General features: G+C 42.9%; 1 protein-coding gene across 2 annotated transcripts in view; it reads left to right on the top strand.

Moving 5' to 3' along the window:
• unc5cb (unc-5 netrin receptor Cb) overlaps positions 1–20083 on the top strand; it is a 110076-nt gene extending 89993 nt beyond the window's left edge. The window contains exons 6-16 of one of the 2 annotated variants that reach the window (XM_079364365.1): positions 1211–1378; positions 1612–1776; positions 6390–6446; positions 8996–9187; positions 11048–11410; positions 13225–13312; positions 13460–13631; positions 17678–17911; positions 18467–18616; positions 18712–18876; positions 19727–20083. In XM_079364365.1, the coding sequence (XP_079220491.1) occupies positions 1211–1378; positions 1612–1776; positions 6390–6446; positions 8996–9187; positions 11048–11410; positions 13225–13312; positions 13460–13631; positions 17678–17911; positions 18467–18616; positions 18712–18876; positions 19727–20032 (2060 nt within the window). In that variant the 3' untranslated portion in view covers positions 20033–20083. The remainder of the gene's footprint in view (positions 1–1210; positions 1379–1611; positions 1777–6389; positions 6447–8995; positions 9188–11047; positions 11411–13224; positions 13313–13459; positions 13632–17677; positions 17912–18466; positions 18617–18711; positions 18877–19726) is intronic. The other variant, XM_079364366.1, reaches the window with a different exon arrangement.
• Positions 20084–20717: the final 634 nt, after the last annotated feature.

Here is a 20717-nt window from a genome sequence, read left to right as displayed (position 1 = left end):
ATTACATTAAAAAAAAACAGCAAGAGAGTCAATTCTATGGCGAAGGACTGCTAACTCTGCAAGGCTTTCCCATCAATACCCCATTCTATATTAGGGATGGAAAACTGCTTTGATGTCAGCTCGTCCTTGAGATGAAAAAAAAAAGCTGCACAATAAGCCACTGCGTCTATTTGTACTGTCCTTGTTTCTTTATCCAAAATGAGAGTCTGCACATTTATGCACAGTTTTTTTTGTACATAAAAGTGCAAATGAAGCGACAAGCGAAGACCCCAAAGGATAGGGGAGCCTTGTGACAGATACTGCAGATGAAGAAATAAGAATGACAAGCAGCATGTTGTTCGCCACACTTGCTGTAAGGACATTGGAAAAAAGAGTGTACGATGTTTGGGGGGGGAGGAGGACAGAAGATAGATCCATAATCCATGGAGGAAAGAAGCCAGCCAATGAAGAAATGTGGGTTTTTGGCACTCTTCACCCCTGGAGTCCAATATTTTGGGCTTCACTCATAAGCATGTCACATTTGAAAGTCGGAGGCTCCAAGGGGGCCCAGAGTTGCACCATTGCAAATGCCACTGACTTGTTCGCAGCCACAAGCCCTGGTGTCACTCTGCACTGGATTTAGTCTCTGACAGAGATGGATGAGAGTGGGAAGAGAGGCATTAGGAGGATTCAGTGAGTGGAAAATGTAGCAACCGGAGCAGAATTTACTGTCTGGCTGCACAGCGACGAAATGACCTGAGATTTCAGGGTCAAAAGACAAAAAGTAGATGTACTTTAGGCCTATATGTTTTAAATTTGGCATATTTAGCATGTGAAGGGCTCAAAGGATTCAAGATAATAATACAGTGACAGGCCATACTTTAGAATATCCTTCCCAAATCCAAATGTCATATACTAACTCTTTTTTTCATGCCCTCTGCATTTGTATTCCAGGTTTTATTTTTTAAAACATGGTCACACATAATTGTATTGTTTTACTGTCTTCTCTGTAAAACACTTTTTGTTGAATTTTATTTGGTAAACATTATAGATTCCCCATGAACAAAGCTGTAATTGCTGAAGACAAATGCAGAAGTTTGCAGTGATTCAAAGATCCTGAGCAGAGTGGAGTCTTCTTGATGCGTTCAAATGCTTCAAAGAGAGATTTAAAAAAAAAATTAACCTGGAAAAAGAGAGATATTCTAACACTTTATGTCCCCTTGCCTTCCAGTGAATGGTGGCTGGTCCACATGGACAGAGTGGTCAGTGTGCAACAGCCGCTGCGGTCGGGGTTATCAGAAACGTACACGCAGCTGCACCAACCCGGCCCCGCTCAACGGCGGCTCCATATGCGATGGGCAAGGCATCCAGAAGCTGGCGTGCAATCCTCTGTGCCCAGGTAATTCTTCCAGAAACAAAATACCCACTCAGCGGTTGGTGGAGAGCAACAAGAAAAGCAAAATACACAAAATATGATACAAGTCTGTGTTTGCATATTTCACTGTTTGTTTCTCCACCCTTACATGTTGTGTCTCTTTGCAACATAACTCCACTCATACACTCATTTGTCCTCATATATCATTGGTCATCTCATTCACTCTCCACTGCTCTGTCCTGTCTGTTGTGTGGTAGTGGATGGCCTGTGGACAGAGTGGAGTAAGTGGTCCACCTGTGGGACAGAGTGCACCCACTGGAGGAGGCGAGAATGCGGCGCTCCGGCACCCAAAAACGGGGGGAAGGACTGTGAGGGCATGGTACTCCAGTCCAAGAACTGCACCGATGGGCTGTGCATGCAGAGTGAGTACCCGACTAATCCTCTGCTACTCTCTCTGACCTGCCCACCGAGAGAAATCTCTTCACCCTTTGACCATGAGTTTCACTCCGCTCTTTCATCACAACGCTGTGTTTCACATCCTTACATAACGCTCTCGCCGCGTCTTTCACCCACGATGTTCCACTTCAGTCATCTAAAAACAATAAGACGTTGCTTGAACACTTTTGCCTCCTCACTTGAACATGCATAAAACACAAAAGCTGTGAAAGAATGACATGAACTTAGAAACTCCTGCACATCTCATCCTGCTGCAAATATAAGTACGTGTTAAACAAAACCCTGTTACATGAGGGAGAAGTCTATGGCATTATCGTCACAGGCTTAGAATTTTAGGGTTTTGTTTGAAGCAATAATAAGTGATTATGTTGTAACTGCATGTAAGGGGTCACAACTTCCACACTGCTTTGAAGACCAGCTTGCTGTTTCAAAGACATAAGGCCACTAGGTGCTGCCAATAACATGTTGAAGTATTTTATCCATAATCCTTTCTTAGAAGGACTTCAAGTGCACTTAAGGCTCCAGGATGCACCGAAGTTCTTTCTCGTAAATTCTTCAGCCAGTTTGACTGTTTTGTAGCGAACATTAAATAAAGGTGCTGTTGCGGTCGCAGTCAGATATTTTCTCTGCAGGCAGTGAAACGTTTTCTGCATCTTTTCCTTCCAGCAGGTTAAATAAAACAGCCCGGAACTGAAGTTCAGCCAGAAATCCTGCTCCCTACGCCTTATAATACATTCACAGATTTGAATGGTGTTGCAGTTGATGTTTTGCCCCAATGTGTGTGTGTGTGTGTGTGTGTTCAGAATCTACAGGGTTAAGTATACGCAGAGGAGGAGACTGAGAAGCTGGAACGGCTGCACAGTAACCGAGTTAACTTCTGCGTCTAGTTTAATCAGGGTCCTCTCCAGTAAACATATTTGAAGGTGTTAGACCCACACGCTGTCACAGATGCTTCCATTGTGTCTCTAACCTACTACAGATGGTGATTGTGACACTAATAATATAATCGAGGCTGGGTCCCTGGATGTGTGGAATTTGATACAGCTGGCTGTCACCGTGTGCAGACGATGTGAGATTTGGCCGCACTTAGAGTTTGTAAACCGCCACATACTCTAATGTCACGAAACATTCCTCTGTAAGTTAGTGTTGACATCACACATAAGCACTCTTTGGACACAGCTGGGTCAAACTCAAGGGAACATATACTGTTCTGTAGGTCCACATGTGCTGAGGACTGACAGGAAACTATGACTTCAGTGTTCAGTTATTTAATTCAGCATCAGATGAATGCATTAGCTGATTTCATAGCCAAGGTCGTATATCTGGCTGTACAGAAACATCAGGCATTAATCGAAAGATCTACTCTGATTTGTCTTATTCATCCTTTTTTATTTCCCTCTGCAGCACATCATACATCCAACCTGCACTTCTCTCCCATCCCGCTCTGTGACTCAGCCCATCTCAGAAGCATTAGTTCTCCTCAGATTGATGGCTAGTTTGCAGAGAATATAAAGCCACGATGATATGGATTTAGGATCATTCCAGGGATTGATTTTTTTTCAGAAGCTAAGAGGGTGAAGCCACTTATGTCAATGCTAATGACCATTTCCACCAGCATTTAGAGAGAACGGCCCATTATCTAAAAGCTCACATTATGGCAAATATGATTGGGAATGGAAGTTGTGTGCAATCTGAACTCACCTCGGACCGCTGATCTGCTCCCTCTAGTGCAGGGCGGGGATCCAAGCAAACACGTGTCTGTGGATTCCGTTGCAGCTTTATCTTATTTTCCATTGTTTGAATTTATTTAAATCATTTCAATTGCAGTCCATCGCAGGTATTTGTCAAAAGGAATTTGATACAAGCAGGGCTGGAAATAGAACTCTGGCAACTCTGGCGCTGTAAAAACACGACTGACCCAAGTCCAAAAGAAAAGAGTTGTGCTGTAATTTACTTTGCAGCTTGTTAATCACATTTAGACTGTCGGGGAGTTTAGGGGTTGGACTTAACAAAGTTAAATGTCTGCAGATTGATCTAGAGAGGTTGCACTCTGCCTGTTCAAAGAGAACTTCCCAACTTACACGAGGGTATAGTTTTCACACTTCACCGAGGATGACCTGCCTGAATCTGTGTTTTTTCGTGCGCTCCCTCTGTGGTCCGTCCTCCTCCATTCTGATGTTGTTTTCCAGGCCTTTGGTAACCCCGCTCTCAGACATGACATTTTCTTGACATATTGATTTAGCAAAAGGGAAGCACACACACCCGCAAGGGCAAATCCTTTATTGCTACCATAGACCAGAGACTGGAGAAACATGACGGAAAATACACTCTTTTTTTCTGTATTCATATGTAGCAGTAGTTTTTTAAAACATAATTACAGCTATAACAGCTTACTCCATTTCTTAGAGGGACTGGATTTAAAATACATAGAAGTACATGAAGGAAATGTTTTTATCTTCATCTTCAATCCGTTTGACCCTCCTAAAAACTCCTCCACAATAAACACTTACGATTGAGCTAACTAGACTACCAACCAAACAGTGATCTTATAACCTGGTTAATCACTATCACTGTCATCTCTATTGCTGTGTGTTTGAGTTTTTGTACCACATCTACGTTTCCTTATCGATTTATTAAAGGGCTGGATTGAGACTGTTAAAGGGCTTTATTTGACTCATGGTCAACATTTGGAAATGACGTTCAAATCCTTTTCAACCTAAGTCGATCCCAAGAAGCAGACAAAATAAACCTTCAGCTCTTCCAATGACGACCCCAGTTTTGCTTCAGGACGGTGTTCTTCGTTGAGGCTGGAAATCTATTGAGAGAAATAATGACTTGTGTATATACTGACTTGGATTTCCTGTACTATGAAGCCCCCCTTCCTCCCTCGCTTTATGTTGTCAGGAAAGAATAATCTGTGTCTGTCTGGAGCTCCGAGGTTCCCTTCCCAGCCCACCCAGTGTAGCATGCGTTTACTCTAGCTATAGCAAAGGAGCTCCGTTGAATAGAAACTCTATAGGATGGGTTCAAATGGGCCATCAGTTACACTGACCCTGACAGTCCCCCTGCTCCGGCCCGCTCTCCCTGCTGCCTGATTACATGTACACACCAGCCCCATCTATCAAGCCATTGATTTTCCTGTCGCTCCACTTGTCTGCCTGTGGCTCTCCCCCTCTCCAATAAGGACTTCATTGTTTGTATAGTTGTTTATGGATGTCCCACAAGGACTGAATATTCTGTTTTCTAGTGAGCTGCTGTTCCACACAGCTTCAATACGGTGGCCTACAAGGGCAAACACTCAGCAACGGCCTCAAAGATTTCCATTAGAAGAAACAGGTTGCAAATAGAAATTTAAATAGCACTTAACAATAACCTAAAAGAAACACAGCTAAGGAAACGTGCAGCACATGAAAGGACTGCATTTGTGCTTGAACTGCCTCTGAAAGCATTATTACCAGACTTAATATATTCCAAAAACTTCTTTCCACCTTTAATGTGTTGAAGTTCTCTTCTTTTTCTTTTCTCTTTGTTGTCATTGTATTTTAATCCTTCATAATGTCTCTTTTCTTGGACCTGTATTAAGTATTAAGTAGTTGGTATGGGAAAAACGTGTTCTTTTTAAATGTATACAATTAGCTGGTAACCCCTCCAACCCAAAAGGAAAAAAAAAAGAAAATAAATAAATCATCATCTTTTGAAAAAAATTATGCAAAACCAAAGTCACACTGAGTGGTAGAGAAACAGTATTTTTTTGTTTTGATGAAGGTCAGTGCCTGGTCTCTTGGTACTCCTTCAGGACTGAATCCCTTCTGTCCTCTGAACCTGTTCTGGAAATACCTTCTCCCTCGGGTTGTTTTCAGATGATTTAATTTGAGCTAAAAGCAGCACATTTTTGTTACTCTATTTGATCTGAACTTGTATAACTGATTTTTCAATCGCAGCCCTTTTAGGCTAGTGCAGCACAATGGCCCTTCTTGGCCACCGTACTTCAACCAAGCAATGAAAAAGCCAACCTGAAGCCATTTGGGTCCACACGAAGAATCTATAGGATATATATTTTTTCCAAACTTCTTTACTTCAACCTGTTTTTATATCCTGCTTTCCTCTCATAATAGTCCCTTTTATCCCATGCACCACCATCTCCATCCACCCTGCAGTGACAGATGCAAGGCTGTAGCGTCTATTGACGCTGTTGGAGCCCTTGGCTTTATCAGCCCCTCACCTGCCAGCATCACTCCTGCTGCTGCCGCTGCCGAGGCACTAAGCCAAGATGATGGATAAAGCCACTCCCCTTGCAGACCCTCCACCGCCCCCACCCCACCCAAACATCTCTCATCCATCTCTATCCTCTATACACAGATCAGGAGAGGAGGAGGGGGGGGGGCTAAATCTAGAAAGATCACCTCTCTGAGTCATCACTCCTACTTTTGAGTTTGTTGCTGTCTCATTTGTTGAGTTTGTTTTTTCTGTTGGCTTAAATTTGATTTTCATCATTCCTCTCCCATCATTCCCTCCCCCCCACCCCACCCCACCCACCCTGATTTCTCTCTCCCACCAACAATCCCTCGCTCTCTTCAAGGTTCCTTTTATCAGAAGTCCTCTGAGGCTAGAGACAAGAATGATTTGGGAAAATCATGTGAGTTATTCATTTCTTTTTACTTTTTTTTTTTTTTGCATTCACCATGTTTACCTGTGTTCTTCTCCTGCCCATCTACGTTTGATTTATTCCACTCTATTTATTTCAGGGATAACGATCTCATGGCATTTCCTTTTTTTTATTTTTTTTTATTTTGCCCTGTCATTTCCCGTGGTGCCTCTCTGCTAGCCAACTGTCTCTTTCCAGCGCTGTTGCTCCTCTCTAACTCCGAGCTGGCGCTGCCCTTTATCCTTTTGCTTCCTGTGAACTTCAGTCTGACACTTCGCCTCTTCATCAGCTCAGGCTCTGACTCCCCTGAAGAATCGAACTCGCTGTCTTTTACTCTGTATATTTCCCTCTGTCTCTCTCTACCTCACCCTCCCTCTGTAAATCTCTGCGTCCTCACCCAGAATGAAGTGTTCAATAATCCCTTTCATTTCCATTTCTTGTATTTTCCTTCTTTTTTTTTTTTCTTCCGACAATGGCTCATGTTCAAAGGGATGTATTAATCTAAGTGATACATTTTAATGCGTACACTTAGCAGGTTGCCGCCTTTATCACCAAAGCGAGAACGGGGAGATTGTACGACTGAGGGGGGATATATGTTAAATAACTGCAGGGAAGCTTGGCGGAGGAAGTGCAGTGAAATTACATTTTTCAGACTTTCATCATGGACTCCCTCGCTCTGTTCTGTGTTCATTTCTGTGCAGGAGGAAGGATTAGAGGCCCCACATATATATGGAAGTATCTCAACACTCCTCTCTAATGCAATGTCTCAGTGAGGGCCTTACTTATCCTTCTTAAGCAGCAAAGTCTTTAAAAAACTACAGTACTAGATTCCTTCCCGCCTCCTTAATTGTGTCCAATCAGGACATCCAAAGAAGCCATCTACTTTCTTTATAATAACTGTCTGTCTGTGAGTGACAGAAATGTCCTGCCGAAGGTCAAACACGATTCAGCTTCAAACCAGATTCATGTTCAGAGCATGGAATAAAAAGGATCTTAAATTGACCACGTGTTCTTTTGACGACAAGTGTTGGGTGAACAGCCTGAAACACTTTGTAAATGTAATAGAATTCAAAACCTACTTATCAACCGTTGAAGTTTTTAAGTAAGAAAAAAAAAAACAGAGACCAAGGACGACATTAAAAACACACAATTTACTGATAGATGTTCACAAAAGCTTCCCCCCACGTCTCTTGTGTTTTTTTTCTCTCCAGTCCTCTCTCCGTCTTTGTGCAAGACAACACGAGAGACGCAGATTGAGAGCCATCTGTATCCCTCAAACAACATGAGGCTAATTTACACAAATGCTCGGCCGTCATGCGTGCCCTGAAAGTGACATGGATCTATGGCTGATGCTGCCATCTACTGGTGCAAATTCTGTCCAACTTGCGTACTCAAATCATGTCAAAAAAGCAATACTAATGCGATTTTATTCTTTAGTCTTTGAATTTCTGGAGACCCTCCTTGACACACTCAGAAGTGTGCATTTGTACATGCTCACGCAGGCCCTCTGGCATTTCACTTCCTGTAAAGAAGAGTTTCTCCCCATTTGTCAACTCGGTGACAGCGAAGGACATTCTTTACCAAACGCCACAGAGAGTCCACACTGTCAGTAGGCATCCATTAAAAGTGTCTGCTCTGAAGTCTTCTCTTGTCTGCGTCCACATGTCTAAAAGCCTCACTTTATCCACGCCAGGCCTGCTAATCACAGAGGTTTCTCCAGCTGGAAAGTGGACAGAAAGGCTTTGGGAGGGAGAGCGAGAAGAAAGACAATTTTGAGAAAACGCAAGCTATGCTCTGATCTTATCTCGCAGTGTGTAAGAACAAAGAAACAGACAGAGTCTGAGCTCCAACGCAGAGCAGCGTAATTTCGAGATAAAACGTTTATATCTCCGTCTTCAGAACTTCAGATCTGCCTTCTGAAGCTGCTTGTCAGGACAGTGTGTCATTGGGTTGCACAGCAAGCTATTAGCTGCACTGAGTTGATCATCTTTATCTTTATTTTCCTGATTCTTATTATCTGAACAATGTGTGAAGCTGTGCAATGGAAAGATGACTGTTTCATCTCTAACTGTAAAACTGCTTCCTACGTTGTTAATATAATCACACAATGATTGTTTTTTGCATATGGGTTTGTCAGCAGAGATACTTGTGTGCCCTTCACTTCTAAACATTTGTCCAAATTGAACGTAAGAAAAAGAGCTGAAACTCTTTGCATAATTATCCCGTTTCTCTTTTGATAATTAATAGTGTCAAGATTATCTGTGACTCCCAGATTATTTACCACAATGAGTCAGATAGAACCACAGTGAAAAGATATACCGTGCACGTTTATTTCCCTGCAGATGTTTATTAATATCCGCTTCAATCCTAAACCAGGATATGAGTCTGCTGATAATGGCTTCATCACAACTCCTGCATATTGAGCAAGAGCTTAACGCTGTTCATGTGTTTTTATGAGATCTTAAAAGACTATTTTTCTTATCTTTTGCCTCTCTTATTCCTCCCACCTCGCCTCCTCCCCCCACCTCTTCCTCTTCCAGTGGCCCCCAGTACGGATGATGTGGCCCTGTATGTGGGCATCGTCATAGCCGTCATCATGTGCCTGGTGATCTCTGTCGCCGTGGCGCTCTTCATCTACAGAAAGAACCACCGCGATTTCGACTCTGACATCATCGATACTTCGGCGCTCAACGGAGGATTCCAGCCTGTCAGCATCAAAACTGCCCGCAAAGGTGGGGCCCATGATGGATATGTGTGTTTTCTGTGTGTTTCTCTCGCAAATGTGAGTGTGTCATTGTGTTGTGTTTTTTAAGAGCTAGAAGTGACCATATTTGGAAAAGAGACTTAGCTGGGCAGACTTGTCAATCACAGGTAGCCACACCCCCAAGAATCTTTGTTTTCTTTGTTGATATTGTAAATGGAGTCATTTTGACATCTGGTTTCATTCACTCTGACGTTTTCTTGCAAGAGTGCCCCTGCTGGAGTCTTTTACTTCTTCTCTTCCTTTAAATAAATATGTTTAGAAAAAAAGTAAAATGGTTTTAACAGAAGAAGAACTAGCCAATGGAAGCAAAAGCGGACCGAACACTTTTTTCAACGCTGCGTGCTACAAACAATTCAGTTGCTTCCACATCAAGTACTGAGGTTCAACACCCTGGCACATGGTACACCTGTGTTGCTAAATTTACGGGGATCTCCTGTATGAGCAACCTTAAGCATTAACCTGGTGAGCCATGTTTGACTCAGCAGCCCTCAGAGCTCTGTGTGTTCGGTCTGATGTGAATGTAAATGTGCCCTTTAGATCATAGAGGAGCTTTAGAGGGAAACAGACAGCAGACAGCATGTTCGTGCGAGCGAGGTGATGAAACTATTAAAATGCTTGTCGCTGTGATGGGAGACCAAACTGTGCCCCTTCATTAAAGGATAATAAGGCCAGTCTGTATGTCGCATATTAAACTGTAATTAGATTTAGGCCTGTGACGCAGGACTTGAAAGTAGGACCGTTGGGATGCAGACAGGTGGCAGTGAGCTGGACCAAAACACTGCATGGATACAGACACGGATCTAGAAAAACGAAGCAGAAACAAAGAAAGAGGAAGTAACATTTTAAATACTCCAGAGAGGAAGAAGCCACGTACAATTGCGTCGGTAGAAAAAGCTCAGCCTAGAGACAGAATATTTGCTGAATGTAAACTCTCTGAGATTGTCATCATCACACAAGTATATCTGCTAACCAGGCACAGACTGCTTGTCAATCACAGGTCACCTTTTTTATGTTTTTTTTGTTTTTGTTTGTTTTACTTTTCACGAGACCAGAAAATGTTAAAAATATAGATTTTATTTAGGTCATAATCATTTATGAAAAAAATTTATTTAGAGAATAAATCAATTAGGAAGTAGTGTCATCTTTTTATAGTTTCCATCTATCAAGCTACTTATTGTTATACTGTAGCTAGTGACTCCCCCTACTGGCCTTTAAAATAATGCAGTTTTAAGGCACTTCTACAATAATGTCCACTACCTTTATGTAGCCAGTTTCAGTGTACCTTTTCCTGTTTCTGAATTCTGAATATACACTAGTGTTGCTTCATAAAACTTTACAGTGCTCACAGTCATAAAATATTGCCAACATTTTTTTTATGTCATTAATACTTCTGCGACTACTAAACAACTACAATAACAGAACTTTTTTTTTTATGGGATGTCAATCTATCGTCTTGAATATTTTTGGAGGCAGTGGTGGAGCAACATCGCTCCACCCACTCAGTCCAGCTTTTGAACATTCATCTTTTTACCTTGCGGGTAAACCAAGTTTTTAGTGAAGCCATCTGTTACTCATGAATCACAGCTGCACCCTGAACTCCTCAGACTGAGTAATGTTTCTTGGTGGTGAAGTGGACTTCCCAAATGAGTGAAAAAACAAATGAATAAAGCATGGCTGCCGTCTCACTGATTGCTGCCAACACTTCATTTCCTCATGGTTATTTTGGTTACCAGTTCTCCACAATTCACAGTGGGAATGAGTAAAAGATGACTGAAATGTTTCTCGTAAGATATGTTCTCTGCTTGAATCACTTTCTTTTCTTTTCCAGCTGATCTCCTAACAGCTCCCCCTGACCTGACATCAGCAGCGGCCATGTACCGGGGCCCTGTCTACGCCCTTCATGATGTGGCTGACAAAATCCCCATGACCAACTCCCCTCTGCTCGACCCTCTGCCCAACTTGAAGATTAAAGTGTACAACTCCTCAGGCTTAGTGACCCCGCAGGATGACTTGGGAGGGGAATTTTCCTCCAAACTGTCACCGAAGCTACCGCACTGCCTCCTGGACAACAGCGACAGCACGATGGGCCGTCGCACGCAGACCCAGACGCTACTCCGGACCCGGGATCCATCCTGCACAGCGTTGGGTTCTTTCAGCTCGCAAGGGGGGCATCTGATTGTGCCCAACTCAGGTACTGAACCAAACTTTGACAGGTGGTGAATACTTACTATGTTGTGGTCAGGAATTCCCTCGGGATCAATAAAGTATCTATCTATCTATCTATCTAGCTGAGTTGGCTAGCTAGCTATCTATCATCGTAGAATAAATGAGGGAGATCTACTTTTCTATAATCATTCATCTTGAAACGTATTCGATGTCTCTCTTCCTGTTTTTAATGGAGCTGCGTGTTTTCATTTGCTCATGTGCTCTTATTTCAATTCCTCTTTAACCTCTCCATCTGTGAATTAGTACATGTGAGACCATGTGACTACTGTGTGCACATGTGTGCGTAGGGTTTTATTTTTATTTTCAGAAAGCTAGGTAATAATGCTAAGCTAGGCTAATCATGAAATAAATGTAGAAGTTGCACCATCATTTCATCAATCTAAGAAAGAAATCAAATGAATTAATATCCATGAATGCCTCTCACTTTAAGCTTGATGGCTCTCTCATCAGTTTTAAGGGTAAATAAAAAATCATTAAGTTATTAATTCAGTTATTCGGGGCTCTCTCAGGAGCATACTCACTACAAACTGACGTGACTTTGAAATGATATACCTAACCATATGTAACCTCTCAGTGTGACTGCACACAGTTTGACAGGGGTTGACAGATACCTACAGTGCAGCAAAAGTACTGATGTAAAGGTGTACAGTTTCAGGCAGCTTACATTAGCCATGCTGTCCTCACTTCAAACACATGCGGGCTGTTTGTAACATGCCACAGATGTATGTCGACAGGCTTAGACAAACTGGCAGTGACATTAAAGGATACACTGACTTCTCAAATTTCTTAGCTTTTTCTTTTTACATTTTGATTCTGAAAAATATTCTCAGCTGCTGCACATGCTCACCACCTCATCATGTTACATAGGCAGAGAGAGCGGATAGGGCACATTTGATATCGGATCTGTTCGTGTGTCTGGGTAATGGCATATTTTGTGGCACTGTGTGGCTGTTTGGTGTTTTTGCACCTTAAAAATGTGTATGCTGTCTCTTTAAAGCGTTTGCTGTGAGGGAACGACACAGTGTGAGACATCCCAGTGGCAGAATTGTGATTGCATTGCTGGCAAGCACGAGAAGCTGTCTGTCACCTTTAGAAAAAGTTCAGTACAAGGACATGGGAAATCAATGAGCTATCTGAGAAACCCCCTCCAGAGAGGGAAATACTGTGTTTGTGTGTCAGTGTGTATTTGCTTGTTTTTGTGTGCATGAGGGAATGTTTATGTGTTGGTGTTTGGGGGGGGGTTTCTAAAAAAATGGACAGGATATCATATCTAATCAATCTGAGATAGAAAAATGTAAATCATGCCGGCTGCAGTAATATGAGAATGTTATGAAGAGTAGAGAGATCATTGATTTTAGAAATGAAATGTCACATCATTTCCTGATGCCAGTGGAAAAAGCACCAGTGCCGGAGTGTTTGTGTGTGGGGGCTGGGAGGAATAGTGATTATTACTTTACCTCACTGGGGATTTAAATGCTCTCTTCCGCCTCAGTAATGTCAGTAATGCATTAAAATATACATTTGTTCCAGATAATATCTCGTTCTTAAAAGGTATGTAAAAGGTAGAGCTTCAAGTCATTAATATCCATATTACTGAATATAAGAGTGTTTTTCGCTCTGTTTGTTCACTGACTAAGAAACACCTTTTTACCACACCCATGACAGAAGGCTTCAGCATAACTATACTGATCGAAAAGTTAAAAAAAAAAAAAATGCATTTTTTACATGGCACATCTAGCATAAAAATAATGCCTGTTTGTCTGTTTTTGCTCTCCCTAGGGGTGAGCCTGCTTATTCCAGCGGGGGCCATTCCTCAGGGCAGAGTGTATGAGATGTATGTGACGGTTCAGAGGAAGGACAACATGAGGTACGCACTGTCGCCTGTTACATCAACACCCCAGAGCGGTGTTTACCCCTGTCAGCTTTGCCATGTCACCCTCACACTGACTGCTGTCACTGTCGCCACTAAACAGCGTGTGTGTGTGTGTTTCTGTGTGTGTGTTTGTACCTCCAGGCCGTCGGTGGATGATGGCCAAACTGTGCTAGGCCCTGTGGTGAGCTGCGGGCCCCCTGGGGCTTTGTTGACTCGGCCCGTCATCATCACCATGCACCACTGTGCCGTGTGTGACGGCCAACAGGATTGGCTGATCCAGCTCAAGAACCATTCGCAGCAAAACCAGTGGGAGGTGAGAAACTGTGCGATGGCGGCCTTATGTGTGTGTCACCATAGCCAGGTTTGAAAATGTGATTTTGCCAGCCATGTAAAGTGTAAAAGTTATATGTTGAAATAATACTCACTAGTGTAACCCTTACTTTATATGATATACATCGCATCCGCTTGCATTTGTTCACTGGGGTGGCTGAAATAGGGCTCTGACCTTTCATTTCTATCACCAATAACTGCAGACTTTAAGGTATTCGACAGTCGTCACAGTCCACATTTCTTTAAATTTTTTGTCATCATGTCATCTGAGGTTGCAAAAAAGTTTGCTTCAGGGGCCCATGCCACCCCAGATCAACTCCTGGGACCAGCCCTGCTGACAAAGACCAAAAATTTGTGAAAAACAAATGTTCAAATGGCACGCGGCTGACGATAAAGGCAGAGGACATGAAGGGAATCAACTTCTTTGCTTTGTTTGTGCAGCTCAGCACTCTGACCAAACCCCTGCTGCAACCAGGTGCTGAGCTAACAAACTTTTGATAGCAGGAATCCGAGAGGGAGCATATTTCCCCTGAGCGTTTTCATCTACCTTTATGAATGCCTGGTCATTTTGTGTGTGTGTGTGTGTGTGTGTGTGTGTGTGTGCTGTTGCGTGAATGTGTGCTGGGTAAACCTGTAGGTAAACCTGTGCAAGACTTGTGCCTGAATGCTCCACTACTCGGAGCTCTGGTGATGATAAGTTGAAGCAGCAGTATCAACGGGTCTGTCGAAGCTGTCCATCCTTCTTGCTCCTTTTTCAGTCCGTCACACAGAAGCAGACATCAACAACAAAAAAAGGGCTTCACATACACAAACAAGAATTGTCCAGCAACCATAAACAGATCATTTTTCGAGAAACATTCTCATCCTGATCACAAACATGCTCCAAACTGAAACAGACACATTTTGATAGATTAAAATAAGAGGACAAATCTTGTTGTAGTCAGTAATTAGCATCTTTTTTTCTGACACTTCAAAACAGCCTCTTTTTCTTTAATGCCATTTATTACCAAGTCTTACATACAGGAGTCTGCTGGAGCCTCCTCAGAGTTGAGGGTGCTCAAAAATGTCAAAGAAACCATAAACATTGTGCGGCAGCAGGGCAGAATGAAAAAATAGTGCAAAGGAAATACAGAACTCCCCATTTTTCGCTGCAACAAATCAGTGTTTTACTTCATATTTTTGCTGAAGTCTTCACAGGAAAACCGCCAGCATTTATCAAATATACGTCCCTCTGTCAGCTCATCATTGAGTAGTGACTGGAGTAACATCTTTTTCAGGAAGTCTATTGCTGATGTGATGATAAGACTTATAGAGCGGGGGAAAAAAACACTGCCACAGTGGCGGCCCCGCATGCCTTCGTGACATTGATGAATTACTCGAGGGCAGCCAATAAAGCTAAGTGTAAACTGAGTAATAAAGCTCCGAGTAAGCCGAGTTTAACTATTAATCAAGGGCCAGGTCTTCAGCCGGACATTTAGAAGTGAAACTCTGACAATCCTCCGGCGTGTTACCATCAGTCTACATTCAGCTTGCATTAAGATCTGCCGGTGAAGATGAGCACTGCGAAGAAGGCGGAAATCATCAGTGAGCGCTGCGCATGCTGGAGTCGATTTAACATGCAAACAGAGGGAATCAAACCGCCTTAAATCAGCTTTTGCCGAATCTGACATGTCTGGTTATTACAAATATCGTAGGAGATGAATTCCAATATTTCCTTTATTGGATGTGGTCTCCTGTGGGGACTACGTGCTTGCTATTGATTATATCCGTGACCTGTCAGAAATGCAGATGGTAATATCCAAGGTGACGGCAGCTTCCTGTATATGAGCTTCTCCTCCCGCTGAGGCCGACTCCATACTGCAACGCGTGAATTATTGCTTTATATGACACGCTCTGTCAAACCGTGTATTCATCACAGCAGCAGAAACAGCAGAGATGAGCTCCTCTGAAGAACTAATTCCCCAGTATTTTTATATATAAAGTCATCTCCAAAGAGTGAAAAAAGTCAGTTCTATTGGCAGCCCTCCCTCATCTAAGCGCACACACACACACACATGCACGCGCAGTGTCATCAAGGAAACATGGTGTGGTGATGACGACGACGACAGCAGGTCATATAATGAGCAGCATGCTTCAGTAACTCTCCTCCTCACATGAGTCCTCACACAGCTCCCAACAAAACGATGCAGATAATGTCAAAGAACTTGTGAATAGATTATGACGCGTGAATCTGTGTTTGTGCGAGTGTGTGTTTACATGTTTGATTGTTTGTGCCACCACACACACACACACACACACACACACACACACACACACACACACACACTCACGTATGAAGCAAAAGCTTACTTTCCCCCCCTCCACTGTGTGTTCTAATTATACCCCAACAGAGAGCCCCAGCCCCTTCCCCCCCTCAGGAGCTGTTAAAGCGTCTAATGATCAGCCATAATACTGCTGTTAAATGGACGAGCTCACAATAAAATGCTGTAATTCCTCTTCTGTCTCTCATAATAGGCTGAATTAATGCCAATGTGCTGTTCACAGGAGTGTTTGGATTACTGAGGAAAAGACAGAGAGAGAGAGAGAGGGAGAGGGACAGGGCCACATAAGTGTGTTCAGAGCAGACAGGCTTAATGAAAGAGAAATATGTCCGGAAGTTAGTTCTATTACAGAGGTCAACTATAAATGGTCTGGGTACTTACTGTTCCATCAGCTCACATGCACAGAGGCAGGGTGTCAGGCATCACTAACTCTTCCTTGCAAAGTGTTATAGTGAAAAGGCTTTGACCCTGACTTTAAGAGATAAGAGATTCAGTTCATAAACATTTTATTTAAAAAAAACAGAAGAAAAAACAATAAAGTAGACAATCACGTTCTTTACATCACTCATTTCAAACGCTACCAGCTCAAACATGTCAAAGTCAGACATTTATCCTGATTTAAACCATAGTCATATTGTGTTTGCGTTTATTGCTTGTGGGTCAACTACTCCCCTTTAAGGGAAAACATGACTGAAATAAAGTGAGAGAAGGTTAAGTATATACAATATATCAAATTTCTTTATATCCTAGAAAAGAAAAAAAACACACACACATTAAATCTATTGACCACCAAGTGTTTGCTGTCAAACTGCTGCCCATCATAAGAATGAATAAAACCATACATACATGATGCCCACAGATGTCTGTGTAAATCAATGATTCATTATGATGTTAATATTTAAAAACGTGTGATATTAATGCTTATCTCTTTTTTTCAGGAAAGTAATTATATGAATGTGATTCCAAGTTTCCAAAGAGGGGATGTCAGTGGAGTCAGACATGTGTTCTAAACGTAGTAATGTTTCAAAGATTGGAGCCACGAGTTCTCGTTTATGTTGCCACAGACCAAGGACAATGTAACCATGTGAAGTTAAAGAGTTTTTGCAATCACGCAACTTCACAAGATCAATTTGACTTCACAACAACAACAACAACAACAACAACAACAACAACAACAGCAGCAGCAGCAGCAGAGAAGACATTCTGCTTTGTTCCCAGACTTGTTAATGAGGGAAGAAGCTGTCAGTGCTTTTTATGCGATGATGAGATGACAATGCATAATGGTACACTCTCTTTGTACGCACAAACGTGCAAAAGATCAGTCAAAAGACTGAGTCATTTGGGAAAAAAGATTACAAATGGAGCTGATGTTGCCTAGTATTATTATCTTAGTGGAACAGGAACGGAAGTAAAAAAAAAAAAAAAATGTTTTAAAGCCATTTCATAGAATGAAAGTTGTTAAATTAAATGAATAAAAATATGACTTTGATTTTTCAACCGTCCACCAAAGAAAGTTTCATTAGCAGTAGAAACCTCTTCTTTGATCATGATCTTGTGTTTCACATACATGGGCCAGACGTGGCCATCGAACAGGCACAGGCACTGTGTAGCTTCTTTATTTTCTCTTCGCGATTGCATTTTCACACCGACAACCTCATTGCCTCTCAAAAACTGCGTCTCTCTTCCTGTCCTCCTGTCCACCTCGTAGGACGTGGTGGTCGTAGGAGAGGAGAACTTCACCACGCCGTGCTACATCCAAATGGACGACGAGGCCTGCCACATCCTCACAGAGACGTTAGGCACCTACTGCCTCGTGGGCCAATCTCTGAGCGCTTCAACCACCAAGCGCCTCAAACTGGCCATCTTCGGCCCCGTCACCTGCCCCGCCATGGAGTATCATATCCGAGTGTACTGCCTGGACGACACGCAGGACTCACTCAAGGTAAAACACATAGACCTAATCATTGGTTTGCAAAAGATGAATCTGTTTGTCAGCGTTGATGATTCCTGATTGTAGATGTTTGTGTGTTGTGGGGCGAGGAGCAAGATGAGGTGGTGGGAGGCAGGAAGTGAAATCTTTGTGTTCATATGTCACAATAAGAGTTGTCAGGCGGGCTTCCTGAAAGGATGTTGCTGCTCCTCCAATGCAAAATAAGCTGCATTTATCCCCCTCCTCTTCCGTTCAATACCTCTGTCTACCTACACGGAGGAGAGATAAGAAGGATTATTATACCGAGCAGGGATATTAAACAGGGTTATTAAGTTTGGCAGTGGGTAATGAGAAGTGATAGTGATCCTGCTGCAAGGACATGAAGTTGCTTTCAGACAACACGGCCGGACTCATAAAGCCCTGTGAGACGGATGAATTTACTATAGAAAACAGATTTTTGTCGTGCCTTATTGAAAGATTCACAAACATGATGTCGTCGACAGGAAAAACAAAGAAGTCAGTGTGCTTTGTGCCGTACGCTTAAAAAGTGTGCATTTGTGTTTGCAGGAAGTCCTGCAGATGGAGAAGCAGATGGGCGGGAAGTTGTTAGACGAACCAAAGACCCTCAACTTTAAAGACAGCACTCACAACCTGAGACTTTCCATCCACGACGTCCCGCACACATTGTGGAAGAGCAAGCTCCTCGCCAAGTACCAGGTGAGCTGCTCGCGCTCCCCCTCGGAGAAGCGCTGACTCGTTTTTTTTTCGCTTTTCCAACCGCTGACTCTCCCTCCCTCTCCGCCTCTGTGCAGGAGCTGTCCTTTCAGCACGTGTGGAGCGGCTCGCAGAGAAACCACCACTGTTGCTTCACCCTGGAGCGGTTCTCTGCCAGCACGGTGGACCTGGCCTGCAAGATATGCGTGCGCCAAGTGGAGGGAGAGGGACAGATTTTTCAGCTGGACACAACACTCTCGGAGGTATGCTCAATACTTCCATAAATGTAACGTTCCATTTGATCCGTAACCAGGGTGAAAAAAAAAAATAAATGTCCCGACAGAACGCGTGGTGAAACTTTTGTATCATCTTGTTCGAGAGTTGTTCTAGCAAAGATTGTATTTTTTGTCAAAGTTGTCAAAATGCTAATTGTCTGTGTTTGTCGAAATAAGCTATTAATCTACAGCTGGTCAGTGTCAGCCATTACTCAAGTCTACATCTTACGTCTACAAGGAAATCTGAGCAGCCCTGATTTTTTGATACATGCAACATTTTTTTTGTTGTTGAGGAAATTGGTTTCTAAAAATGTTCCCCCCTCTATCTCTTTGCAACATTTACAAAAGCTGACAAGGACTCTTGAACCTGCAGCCTTCATAGCATCCCTCCTTTGACAGGACAAGAGCAGAGGGGGAATAATCACCCTCTAGTCGTGTTCTACCTGCCTCACAAAGGCCATCTGGCCAGGAGAGCAGAGCATGAGGGATGGAGGAGCACTCGGGCTTTGTGCTCAGTAATGAGATGAATTACAGTGCATGTAGTGCTGTGCTGTGTCCCCGCCTGGCCTCGCCTTTTTTTTTTTGTCTCTGGAACCCACTCTGGTTTTGTAACCGGACCTTCTGCACTTAATCCTCAACATGCAATTTATTTGAAAATCACTTGGCCTACATAGATTAAAGGATGGCAGTACGAAGAAAAATATCTGCTTTTTATACAACCCAGAAATTAAAATGTGCCGTGTGAGAAAGTCATTTCACCTTCGTAATGCACAAATTATGTACACGCAGGCTGCCCCAAGTACGCTTCCTTTATCTCTCTCTCTCTCGATGTTTGCAGGATTCCCAGAGCATTGACACGTCTCTGCTGGACCCTGCCAGTAACATCACCACACTGGTCGGGCCAAACGCCTTTCGCATCCCCGTCTCCATCCGACAGAAGTTGTGCGGCAGTCTGGACGCACCGCAGACCAGAGGAAATGACTGGAGGATGTTGGCCCACAAACTAAACCTCGATAGGTGGGTCGAGGAACAGAGGAGGGAGACAGAGACTCAGATTATGGCCCTTAGTCACAGAAACAGGCCGTCATCAGGCTTTTCAGAGGGCAACTTGTTTTTTAAATTAGCCCCCCCAAAATATCTTTAAAAATCTGCTTTTAATTTAATCATTAGTTTACTAAGATAGGCTAGGGATGACTGGACAAACAATTTCACATTTATGTTATACCTATTCTTTTGGGAATTGACTCTTTTTTAAAAGGGAAAAAAAAAGAGAAAAAAAAAAGAGAAAGCATCAGTTGAGATTGAGTGATTCAGGCTGAACCGAGACAGACAGAAAAAGAGAAAGACAAAGATAGAACGGCAACGCTTTTTTCCAAAACGTTACCCATGCGTCTTCGATAGCTGTGTGTGATGGAGGTAGTGTGTGTCCATTTATAAGGTAGCGCCTCAGCGGGGGGAGGGGGGGGCCTTATCACAGGCAGCAGCTGCAGATTGACGAGACCCCTCAGAGTGCGCGGCGTGAAGGAAGGAGAGGACGTGAACCAACCTCTTCTTCACCACCCATCGTGAGGATGCACACAGAACAGAAGTGTGTCTATAGTTTTTAACATTTTCAATCAAATCCTGGAATTTTTGTGGCCTTATTTTAAATATCAAAAAAGTGGGTGACAAACGGATTAGAAAAACCATCATTTGGGAAAATAATTTTTGTTCATTGGATGTCTGTTTTTTAAATATTAAAAGAGTGTTCAGTCTGTCATCAGCTGATACCCGCCTTTTTGTTCCCACTTTTCTCTTGACAGTAGTTTTTTTTTTCTTGTCGTTTGCTT

This window comes from Symphodus melops (genome assembly GCF_947650265.1).
Source record: "Symphodus melops genome assembly, chromosome: 16".
In the NCBI taxonomy this organism is placed as follows: Eukaryota; Metazoa; Chordata; class Actinopteri; order Labriformes; family Labridae; genus Symphodus; species Symphodus melops.
The sequence above is the reverse complement of the archived record's forward strand: the minus strand, read 5'-3'. Positions and strand labels throughout refer to the sequence as shown.